General features: G+C 46.1%; 1 protein-coding gene across 4 annotated transcripts; it reads left to right on the top strand.

The window, feature by feature from the left end:
• Nucleotides 1-4,247: 4,247 nt before the first annotated feature.
• On the top strand, nucleotides 4,248-11,583 carry PPP1R26 (protein phosphatase 1 regulatory subunit 26). 4 transcript variants are annotated; one of them, XM_081846952.1, is made up of 2 exons: nucleotides 4,248-5,402; nucleotides 6,795-11,583. In XM_081846952.1, exon 2 carries the CDS (start codon nucleotides 6,856-6,858, stop codon nucleotides 10,264-10,266), a length of 3,411 nt encoding a protein of 1,136 aa, XP_081703078.1. In that variant the 5' UTR covers nucleotides 4,248-5,402; nucleotides 6,795-6,855; the 3' UTR covers nucleotides 10,267-11,583. The 4 variants fall into 4 exon arrangements, with proteins under 4 accessions (XP_081703078.1, XP_081703076.1, XP_081703077.1 ...); XM_081846950.1 differs by having other exon boundaries at nucleotides 4,248-5,430; XM_081846951.1 differs by having other exon boundaries at nucleotides 4,248-5,523.
• Nucleotides 11,584-11,961: the final 378 nt, after the last annotated feature.

The following is an 11,961-nucleotide window of genomic DNA, read 5'->3' as shown; positions in this document are numbered from 1 at the left end:
TGGCCCCCAATTTAAAAAACTGAAACAGGATTCCTAACAGTCCCAACTGGCAGTGACTTAGTGCTCAGGCCTCCCCACAGCAGCTGGGATCATAGAGATGGGCTAGAGAGGTGCACACTCAGGCAGCAATCTTCCAATGGCAACCAGCATCACATAGCACAAAGAGAGATGAAAAAGTAGAGAGGTGAATCTTGTTTGTCTGTCTGAGTTTCTGGCTTTGCATTGGAAGCTTGGGGGTTTTCCCCATCAGAAGAGAGAGGGAAGGAAGGCCGGATGGCGGCCAGTGTTGCTCGCAGCATCCCTGACCATCATTCAAGTCACCCCAGGATGCCACAGCACACTGGTTGTAAAACTACTGCTTTAGATACTTGAAGATGCCTCTCATATCTCCTCTCAATCTCCTCTTCTCCAGGCTAAACATCCTCAAATCCCTCAGCCATTTCTCATAAGGCTTGTTTGCCAGATCCTTCATCATATCAGACACCCTCCTGCTAATCAGTATCTTTCTTAAACTATTGTGCCCAGAACTGGACCCAGAACCCCAGGTGGAGTCTGGCTAGGGCAGAATAGACTGATAGCATGAGATTTGCAAAATTGAGAGAAGGGAGCTTCACAGAGCATTGCCCTTGAGGGGTGTAAGGTGTAAAGGGGTGTAAGGTGTAAAGGGTGTAAAGGGACCCCTGACCATTAGGTCCAGTCACGGATGACTCTGGTGTTGTGGTGCTCATCTCGCTTTATTGGCCGAGGGAGCCGGCGTACAGCTTACGGGTGACGTGGCCACCATGACTAAGCCACTTCTGGCGAACCAAAGCAGCGCACTGAAACGGCGTTTACCTTCCCCCGGAGCAGTACCTATTTATCTACTTGCACTTTGACGTGCTTTCGAACTGCTAGGTTGGCAGAAGCTGGGACCGAGCAACGGGAGCTCACCCCGTCGCAGGGATTCGAACCGCCGACCTTCTGATCAGCAAGCCCTAGGCTCTGTGGTTTAGACCACAGCACCACCAGCGTCCGCTTGAGGGGTGTAAAAAGGTACAAAGTGCCCTGGCAATTAAGCCTGTAGTTTTATTATTTATTAAATTTATATTCCACCTTATTTCCTCCAAGGAGCTCAAAGTGTTATACATGATTCTTCTCCACATTTAATCCCCACAACACCTTGTGAGGTAGATTAGTCTGAGAGGCAGTGACTGGTCCAAGGTCACCCTGTGGAATTAATGGCCAAGTAGGGATTTGATCCTTGTCCACCAAGATCCTAGTCTGACACCACTACACCACACTGGCTCTCACAAGGAGAAGCCAAGGTAGAGTCATAGGACCAGGTATCCTATTTCCCACAGTCGCCCATCAAAAAAAATGTTTCAGGAAGCCCACAATAATCTGGCTTTTTGCTTGTCCAGCAGAATTGGACAGGTATCGTTTTAGCTTGAAACTGATACCTGACATAATTTGCTCCCTGGACCATTATAACATCTTTTGCCTGGGGCAAGAATCAATTATCTAAAATGGGTTTGCTCTGGAGAAATGGTCAAGAATGGTAGTTTGTTAAAAAAAAATAAAAATTGTGGCCTGGGGGTAGTAAAAAATCAGCTAGGCAACATTTTTGGCAGAAATCGCTACCTGTCAGGATCTGCTGATTATACCACGCTTGTTTCCCAGCCTTAGGAGCAGATCAGGCTTGCTTAATCCAGACTGATCTTTTCTGGAACCAGCTCCCTGTCAAAACAGCTGACCATCTGCTTCCCAGTGCCAAAGGCAACAGAATATGATGGGCAGCATGTTGGAATGACTCCGTTGCCTGAATTGCTTCCTTTCAAATATCTGATGGGATATCATTAATGACAGCCAGGTCATTGAAACCTGCCTGTCGGAATCTCCTGCCTGCCCCAACTCTTAAACATTTGCTACAGGAAAAAATTAAACCCATTTCCCACAGCAAGCATATAAAGTATGGATGTCACAGATGTGTGTACATGCATATTTGTTTATAAACTTATACCTTCAACCAAATAAAAATTAATAATAATAATAAACCTCCATGTTGGCTCACAACCAAGGCAATAGAATAGAGTAAAACTGTTAAACCAGATCCATAAAACATCAGCAACTAAGATCAATAAACATTGGAAGCAAAATCTACTTAACAGCTTTTGAGTCCAGGCTCTAAAGTATGAAGCCCTGGTGAAATAAATGTTGTTGTTTTTCAGGATCCCCTAAATTATAGGGCTTAAAAGAGTCGAAATCCCTTACGTACATATGAAGCTGTGTTCTACCAAATCAGACCACTGGTCTATCTAACTCAGATGTTCTAAACAGCTTTTAGATGTTTTACGAGCAGGCACTGTATTAATTTTAAAATAAATAAATAAATCTGTATTGTCTATACTGACTGGCAGCATATTTCCAAGATTTTTCCCAGTCCCACCTGGAAATGCTACTGGGGTTTGAACCAGGGACCTTCCGCATGCAAAGCATCTGCTCTGCCTCTGAGCTACAACCCCTTCCCCAGTTTCTGATATTTCTCTTCTGGATGAGGGACACCCCCCCCCCACACACACACCCAAGGATGCCCAAGGAGGCATCACCTGAAGAAGTGATCTTCTGGTCTTAAACTACAGTGTGCATACGGATTCAATAATACTCCCTCTCAAATATCCCAAATTGTATATAGATGGGGTAACCAGCATGTTGCTCCCCAGAGATTCTGTGGACTTTAAATTCATCGCTTGCTGCCTGGGACTGATGGGAGCTGTGGTCCATGACATCCGGAGAGCAACACATTTGCACCTTTGTTGCAAGGGGTGCCGCTTCTTGAATTTAACCTGGAAAGTAAATTGTAACCAACAAAGCCATAGAGGCTTGGACAAATTCGTGGAGGAAGCTATTATTGGCTACTAGCTACAATGACTATGCTCTGCCTTCATGGTTGGAGGCAGTAATGCTTTTGAACACCAGTTTCTGGAAACTGGAGGAGGCAAAGGTTGCTGTTTTGCTCAGAACCTGCTTGAGGACTTCCTATAAGGAGAATCTGCTTAGCCACTGTGAGAACAGGATGCTGAACTAGATGGACCACTTTTGGTCTGATTCAACAAGCTCTTCTTAGTGTCGGGTGGGGGGGGGGAGAGACGACAAAGTTGAAGCCAGCACCTTTAATTCTGAAGTTACCGTAATTTATATCACGAGATCTCTGCTCCTTTATGTATTTTGTGTGTGGAGAAGTGACCTCACATAGGAGGGAAAAACAACTAGCAGCTTCTGAATAGACAGGAAACAATTCCTCCCACGAGCAATTATAACTCCAGGAAAGCAATTTGAGATGGAGGCACTGGTTCCTCATATTGTGTTTCAATTTGAGGGTCAACAATCCAGCTAGGTGATGTAGTTCTATAGCTGTAGTAATTGAGTTTTTCTGTGCATGGTGAAGTTGATGGGTACTGTACCAGAATCTGAGGCCGAGACAGCTAGCATATTGCTACAGGCCACCTCAATCTCTGCCAAGCAGTAGCAAAATTCTAGGGCTCCTGGCACTTAACCAGGGTTTGTGTTCCTTTGGACACTGTAGTGTTTTTAAGAAATCCTGTAGTATTTCTGTACTGTAGTGTTTTTAAGAAATATGGTTTATCCACACATATTTACACCTGAGTTTAGGTGGAGGGGGTGCAAAACATTACATACCAGTAATGTCTCTTGTCGCTCTCCTCCTAAGTTCAGCAAGCTTGGGCCCAGAGCACAGCCAGACATGTTCCCTGGTCTTTTGGTGCAGCATCTCCCAGCCAGCACACATGGAGTTCTGCCCCTCCCTTCTTCTTCCCAAAAACCATTATTCTAACAGTACTCAAGCCTTGTGTAAAAAGGGCATCTTTTTTCCTATGGCGACATCATGCCCCTGTAACCCTGGCGACGTCCTCTCCCAGCTTTGCTATTGTCTTTTCCTAACATATAGCTTGGGGATGAATTCCAACCCCCTTTCTTTCTGACACTTTTTGTCTCTCACCTATTGTCAGGGTAATGACCCTGCCATCACCTGTCTTTGTTCTTTGATGGCACCTCTGTCAGCCAATCTTCTGAACAGGAGAACTGACTCTGCCTATATTTTTACACTGTGCCTGGCACCTTCCCGTAATACTCCAAATGCTAAATTCTACCATATACTAGCAATAGCATTACTATTATTATTATTATTATTATTATTATTATTATTATTAACAAACACTGAATATATTCAACTGTTCTCAGATAGCTATTCCAAAGTTAGCCCTCTGATGTGACTCACCTGGGGCTGGGGGCATGAATCAGAGAGTGGTCCAAGCTATCTTGCCCTTGGCACATTCTCTTTTGCACAATTTCCTTGGTGGTCTTTGAGTGTCACTCAAAGAAAAAATATTGTTATGAAATTGTAGGGGAGGGCAGATCCCCATAAATTTTTAATTTAGTAAATCTGCACAAACAGAAAGAGTTTTTGAGAGAAAATGAGCTGAAATGAAATAAATAAATTAGTAAATAAATGCACGTTAGGGAAAGAAAAGGAAGAACAGGAAACTATGGTGGGAAGCAGGTATGAGGAAACAATAAATGAATAGATTTAGGGAGGAAGGAAATGTTAGAAAAGGAGAAGAAAGGAAGCAGCCTGAAAGAAACTAAGGCAGTGCAGAAGAAATAAAGGAAGAAAGGAGGTGAATAAGTTTAGGAAGGAAAGAAAAGGAAAAGATTTTGCAGTAAGGAAGGAAATAAAGAAAAGGAAGAAGATGCATTCTGAGGAGAAACTGAGGCAGAATGGAATACTAAAGCAAAGGTTTAGAAAAAAAGGAAGGAAAGAAGGAAATTTAGGAAGGAAAGCAAAGGAAGAGGGAGCATTTTGTGGTTGACTAAGGCAGAGAGAAAGTCAGGAGTGGAAATAGTAAAAAAGTGGAGAAAGAGAAAATAAACGTTAGGAAGAGGAGTTAGAGGTAAAACTGAAGCAGAGTGGAAAAAAAGTGAAGAATGGTTTTGAAAAAGGAAGTAAAGGTTGAGAAGGCATCTGGGGGTAACTGAGGCACAGGGAGACAGAAAGCAGACGGGGGGGGGGAGAAGGCCCCACCCCAAATATCTCCCTGTGGTGGGAGGGGGTTGCCTTCATTAAGCCTTTCTTCTACTTGCCAACCTCTCCCCGCCACAGGCACAGCCCGGGTCTCGCCGTCTTCGCCGCCGCCTCCCCGCTCCTTCTCTTCTCGCGGGCGGAGGGAGGAAGGCGGGCGGGCGGGCGGACGGGCGGAGGGAACAGCCGGGCCGGTTTGAACCAGCGAAGGCGGCGGCGGCAGCAGCAGCAGCAGCAGAAGAAGAAGGGGGAAAGGCGGCGGAAGGGACCCCGGGATAAGTCTGGGAGGCGGTCCCTCCTGTCCCTCCCGGTGCCGACTGCGGAGAAGGTGGAGGAGCTGGGTTCCATCCGAGGATGTGAGGCTGGGGAACGAGTAGCGGAGGGCGGGAGATGGAGGCGGCTGGGCCCGGGTCCGGTTGGTACTGCGCAGGAGGCTGCTGGCGGTGGCGGTAGGCCCGGGAGTTTGCCTTGGCAACGAGGCCTTAGGGGAGGAGGGCCTGGCAGGGGACGGGAGCGGGGCGAGCGAGCGAGACAGGCAATGGCTGTTGCGGTTTTAGAGTGCTGGTTTGGCGTGGGAAGGGAGCCCCAAGGCGGGCGGGGGAGGGGGAGCGTTTCCCCCACTAATAATAATAATAATGTATTAAGTTTATTTGCCGCCTTTTTTGCTATGTCAACTCGAAGCGACTTACAAAAAAACGAAAACGAAATACACGTTGAAGCGAGGTGTGGCGAATACGTGCGTCAAAACACCTCATGCTCCGTACCCTTCAGGGCGAGGGTCCGCCTGCAGAGGCTCGCTCTTTAAAGCGGATATTTAGCGTGTATTTGAGGACACAGGATTTCATTGAAAACTGCCTTGTGCTGAGTTAGGCAACTGGGTTCCGTCCAGCTCAGTACTGTCTGCACTGACTGGCAGCAGCAGCGGATCTCCAGGGTTCGCCCCTGCCTGAGGATGCCAGGGGTTGGGACTCAGCATGCAAGGCAGGTGCACAGGAAGCTACCTTCTACAGATCCAGAGCAACTGGTCCATCTAGTTCAGTATTGCCCACACTCATTGGCAGAATCCAGATGGACTTTCCCAGCCCTACCTGGAGATGCCATAGGGCAGGCATGTTTAAAGTCCGTTTTGGGGGCCTAATCCGGCCCACCGGTTGGTTTAATCTGGCCTCTGTGGCAGTTTATTTCCTGGGGTAAAATCCTAAAAAAAAACCCTCAACAGACTTCAATCCTAAAAAAAAAGCTCAACAACTTTGAGGTAAAATAATTTTTTAAAGCCCAATAACTTCAATCCTTTAAAAAGTCAACAACTTTGGTTGGCCCTCACAGCCCTTCGCTTCATCAAATCTGGCCCTCTTTGAAAAAAAGCTTGGACACCACTGCCATAGGGGATTGAACCTGGAGCTAAGCAAAGCATGTGCTCTACTACTGAGCTGTGGCCCTTCCCTAAATTTGCATATCCTAATTTACATGTACAGGTACAAGTTTAGAAATTGTGATTGTGACTTTGTCAGTGGTGGTGCATTTGCTTTGCATGCAGGAGGTTCAATCCTCAATGGCATCTCCAGATAGGACTTACCAGCCCTTCATCTGCTATTGAAAGGGTATTAGTTAATATAGAACATGTCGTATGTAGAATTTGATTGGGAAACTTCAGTGCATTGGCTTTCTGCATAACTGTGGCATTGTGTTAATATGCATCTTTTCTTTCTTTTTGTGTTAGGATGGTGTAACAACTTGCCTGAGAACCAGTACCTGAGTGGGCCTCCTTGCTACCAATTAGGATGTTTCTCATGGACACCCCCCCTTTGGTGGCCCTCCAGAGGACATGGGAGCCCTTTGTCCCATCGAGGAACTGCAGGTACCCCATCTGCTTCTCAGAATCCGAAGATGATATTGCTAGGACAGCTGTCAGTGCCAAAGTCCAGATGATCATTAACAACCTCCAGAGCGAAGAGGCATCCTTGGATGCCAGCTGCAGTGAATATGGCTGCCTTATGCAGAAAAAGCAGAAGGGAACCAAGGTCAGGAGCCCCAAGCTAAGGGTCAGCGGCAGGACGCTGCAGAAACACATTGAATACACCCAGAGTCACTGTCCTGCCGACTCTGATGGCATGGAGGTGGAAGAGAGCTCAGAATTTGGCCCTCTCTCACTGAATTCTGACAGTGATGATTCCGTTGACCGAGAAATAGAAGAGGCCATCCAAGAGTATCTAAAAAACAAAGGCCAGTGCATTTCACCACTGCCAAGCGAGGCCAAGAGTTTGCACAGTGTAGACAATGCAGATTGTAGTTTGTTCCCTACAGATGTGAAGTTGAATGAGGTTCAGTGCCCCTGTTCCCCCAATTACTTTGAGGGAGATATCGCTCCCTCCCCGTGCAGTGTGAGCAGCAACGACTCTTTTGAACAGAGCATCAAAGCTGAGATAGAGCAATTCTTAAATGAGAAGAAACAGCAATCAAGAAAAAAGGATATAACACTGGAGAGTAGGAAACTTCACCAGAAAGAGACCCAAGAGAAGTTGGCAGTTAGGAACCGGAGAGAAAGTCAGCAAAGGTATCTGAAGCGAGAGCAGGGCAAGCCGCTCTTCTTAAGGCACCACCTGGAACTCGGAGGTGCCAATGCTCCTTCTAAACAGGAGTCAAAAACCAATGGAGAGGAGCTTGGTGACTTCAGTACAACAGGCCAAACAACCTTGAAAACACCTTTGGCTGGTCATTCCTGCATCCTGGAACAAAGCAGAACAGGCAAGAAAAGGCAGACACTTTGGAAAGCCAGGGAAGAGCAAACCTTTCAAAGCATAGACATCTCTGATTCAAGTAGTGACGATGGCATTGAAGAAGCTATCCAGCTGTACCAGCTGGAGAAAACCAGGAAGGCAGCAGACTCCAAAGCAGGCCACGCTCCTTTTCCAAAGGAAGAGTTTGGGGCCATCAGGATAAAAGATATATCCGCCAGGTTGATGATCCGTTCAGTAAAAGGTGCATTGCCAGAGATCCCCAGGAAAGCTTTGAGCAGGAAGGGGAGGCAAAGCTGCTCTAAAGCAGCAGAATTAAATAAGTTGGATGCCATTTGCAGCAAGACAGCAGAGAAAGGCAATGTTGGCCCTACTCTGGAAGATGACTTTGGCAAGTGTGCACTCACCTTCCAGGCCTCTTGCAGGACAGACACTGCTGCTGAGCTGATGTGTGCAGAAGCCATCCTGGACATCTCCAAGACCATTTTACCTCTCCCTACAGGAAGCAGCAACAGCAAGTCGTTCGCCACAAGTGATCCTTCATTCTGCTCCCAGAGTGTGCTGCCTTTTCAAATTGAAAGTGACAGCCACAGCGTGAACAGTGATGACAGCATTGAGCAAGAAATAAGAACTTTTTTGGCGGTCAAAGCACAAGCAGGAGGCCTGGTAGCAAAAAATGAAGGGGTCTCACACTTTGCCCAAATTCCTCCCTTCTCTGGGCAACCATTAAAACTGTCACCAAGTCAAAAAAGGAAACCCAAGGCGGGAAGCAAGCGAGACCAAAGCACACAACCGATGCTGTCAAATACGCCCCAAGGGGAAGGTGGTCTGAGCATACTGAAAAACAGTAAGGTTGGAGGGGCAGTGGCTAGCTGCCAACAAGATGCTGTAACCATTGCCAGTTTAATAGATTTTGGAAACCCTTTGTCACAAGGACAGCTTGGTGCTAGAGAACTTTTTAAAAGCATGGCATGGGGTCAACAGAAGTACATCATAGAGGATAAGAGCAGTTCTTTGGACAGTGATGAGGACTTGGACACAGCTATCAAGGACCTCTTGAGGTCCAAGCGAAAGTTAAAGAAAAAACCCAAAGACCAAAGAATCCCGTGCAAGAAGAGAGTCCGGTTTAGTGAGACAGAGATGCAGATTCTGGAGGATAAAGAAACAGACTGCAAACCCAAAGCTCCCACCTTGCTGAAGAGTTGCTTCATGAGCTGTGGAATAAACTTTGGGGAAGAGGTTGCAAAGAAAGGGCCCCGAAGCATCATGAAGTCCCAAAGTCCAAAAGCCACACAGTGTGTGTTGGAATTTAAAAAGGAATGCCACACTAAGTCAGTGGCAGGGCCCAAAACTCGGGATGGAGCAAAAAGCAATCAGTGTCTTTGGGCTGCCACATCCCTGACAGACAACAGCAGTTCCATGGATAGTGATGACAGCATCGAGCAAGAAATCCAGAGGTTCTTGGCAGAAAAGGCTAAAGATTCCACAGAAGTACCCAGAGCCGATGGGATTGTTGAGAACTTGCAAATTGATAAACCCCAAACAGCCATATCTAAAGCCAAGCACCAGCTGTTTAGAGACGGAGGCAATGCCTTGCTGGAATGGAGTAAAAAAGCAAAGAAGGCAGGTCCACTTATGGTTGTGTTGAGAAGTTCTCTGAAGGCTGAAGAAGAGACAATGCAGAATGCTTCTCTTTGTGACATGCAGGTGGTCTCATCTGAGTGGGATCTGTGCAGTCAAGGTACTGTGCAGACAAAACGATCCGGTTTACCTGCAAAACAGGCAGTGGTTCGAAGAAAGGTTGGCTATGATAGCAAGCTTGACCAAATAAACATTCCACCTGGGAAGGGCAAATCTGAGAACTTTAAATCACAAAATTACTTTAAGCCATTGTCTTCTTTCAAAAGGAAAAACCCATATGAGTTCAAAGTTTCCAGCAAGTTTATAGCAGGCCTCAAAAGCACTCAGAATAAAAAAAACCCTGTGCTTGTGGGGAAAGGGCAGGGTGAAGATCTGTCATTCAAGATGCAGGGAGGTGTCCCAGTATCAGATTTGCTTGGTAAGAGGCAGGTGGTGAGACTGCAGAGAGAGGGAGTTCTAAGATCCAGGTGTCAGGCAAGATTTAAAGAGGCAGATGTATCTTCAAGAGGGCCTTGTCCCTTTTTGACTGAGAGGCAAGGGGAAACAGAGGAAGCTTATTTATGCAATGAAGCAGTCAACCTAGCAGATATTAAACCTTTGGAGCCTTGCTGCAGGAGGGACTCCAGCCATGGTCTTCCTTTGCACGTACCCAGCACAGCTAATGAGCAAGGGGTCAGAGTTAGCACAGTGTCCCTGCGTGCTGAGTTCCCTGATGTGGTAGAAGAAGGGAACACCCAGGAGCTTCACACCAGTTGGGAGGAGTGTAGTAAAGTTCCCAGCAGCTGTTATAGCTTGCGACAGATGGAGAATCCTTGATTGGGCAGGATAGGATAACAGAGAAGCAAGCCCAGAAAGATTTAGAGGAAGGCTGTGCAGAATTTGTAGGTGTAACCCCTATGGAGTATGCACGCTGGTGAAAAGCAAGGACTTCAGTTTGTAAGGGCTTTATTTTTTACAGCATCTGTGTGTGGTTGTTTTTTTTAAGGTAAAAGTCTGCATTACAGTTAGGTTTTCTGACATCTTGATTAATCTCCATGCTGGAAGGGGTGAGGATTTTGTTGCAACATTATGAAGACTGGGGTGAATGTTCTTGTCCTCACCCTCCCCTGCATCATCCTTGAGTTACAAGGACAGAATCTTATAATTGTAGAGTTTGAAGGAATCCAAAGGGTCATCTAGCCCAACCCCCTTACCTACTCAGCACCTCAAGATTCATCCACAGTGGAAAACTTATGCCCCCCCCCCCGACCAAGAGATTTATCCTTATCAGATAAAGAAAATGTAATCTTTATTAAGCAGCCCAGAGTGTCGTAGTCTTCAAAGTATTCAAAATGGAAAGAGAATTTGGGACAAATGCAGACAGTCTATCTTTCCATTGAAGGAATCTGTCACCTATTACATGGACTTGATTCCCCTTCCCTCCCCCCGTTTTTAAAGATTGTTCTAAGTTATTTAAAAAGTGCTTTAAGTGAGTCTTTTTGTAACAGTGTATAGAGCACCCCTAACTGCAGAGAACTGTAGTTCATGTTCATTGTACTACATCAGGATTGGAAAACTTGTGGGGTCTCCAGATGTTGCTGGAGTAAGACATTCCTGGAGCTGATGGGAGTTGTAGTCCAGAACTTCTGGAAGGCACCTGGTTGGCAAGAGCTGTCTTAGACACTTCCACAGAGTCAAGTGTTTCTTTCCAAGAGCAGGTATATTGAAGTTACTTCTTGCCTTCCTTCATAGAAGGTAAACGTGATAGCAGAAAGTGGTTGCATCTCAGAATTTGCATTCCCCCCCTCCCACTAGTCTGTATATTTTTTTTTTAAAAAATGCTGCTTTCACATCTCATTTTACATTGAAACCTCATGGCAATCTGCCTCTTCTCACTATAAACCTTTACTATAAATTCTTCTATTGCTCTTTAAACCCCCAGATCAGTTTATGGGGACCCTCGGGGCGGGGGGCGGGGAGAGAGGGTGCATCTGCATTCATCAGTCAAATTGCAGTACTTTGTAGCTTGTGGTTTCAATTCTGTCTGACTGAAGAAGCACTTTTGAACTTGTTGTGTATATAAGAAATGGTGTACATTCATACATTTATAAGATTTAATAAACTGGGTTCAGAGTTTGAACCATGAAACAAAAAGTTTTCTTTTTTAATGTCTCAGATGTTTCAGAGAGATTTAGGTCCACAGCCACCACTTGGTCCTCTGTCGTTTATCTTACTCAGGCTGTTTCTAAAGGGGCTTTGTCCACCCCCTTAAGGTGTGAGCGGAAAGGAACAGTTGTATTCTGTACCCCAGTCAATAATGGAGCCTACTATATCAGGCCAGAGGGGTCCCATCTAGTCCAGCATCCTGTTCTTACAGTGGCCAACCAAAACCCCCAATGGGAAGAAGCCCACAAGCAAGACCAGAGCAAGAGAGCAACTCTCTCCGCTAATGATTCCCAGCAACTGGTATTCAGAGGCATTCTAGCTCCCAACAGCAGAGGAAGAACAAAAGGAAAGCCTGCTGGAAAGGCA

Source organism: Podarcis erhardii (assembly GCF_964252035.2).
Source record: "Podarcis erhardii genome assembly, chromosome: Z".
Taxonomy (NCBI): Eukaryota; Metazoa; Chordata; class Lepidosauria; order Squamata; family Lacertidae; genus Podarcis; species Podarcis erhardii.
Note: the sequence above shows the minus strand (reverse complement) of the source record. Positions and strands in the feature narration are given on the sequence as shown.

Excerpts from the sequence above, each read along its gene's own strand:
- PPP1R26 (XM_081846952.1), top strand. The coding sequence starts at position 6,856 with ATGTTTCTCATGGACACCCCCCCTTTGGTGGCCCTCCAGAGGACATGG.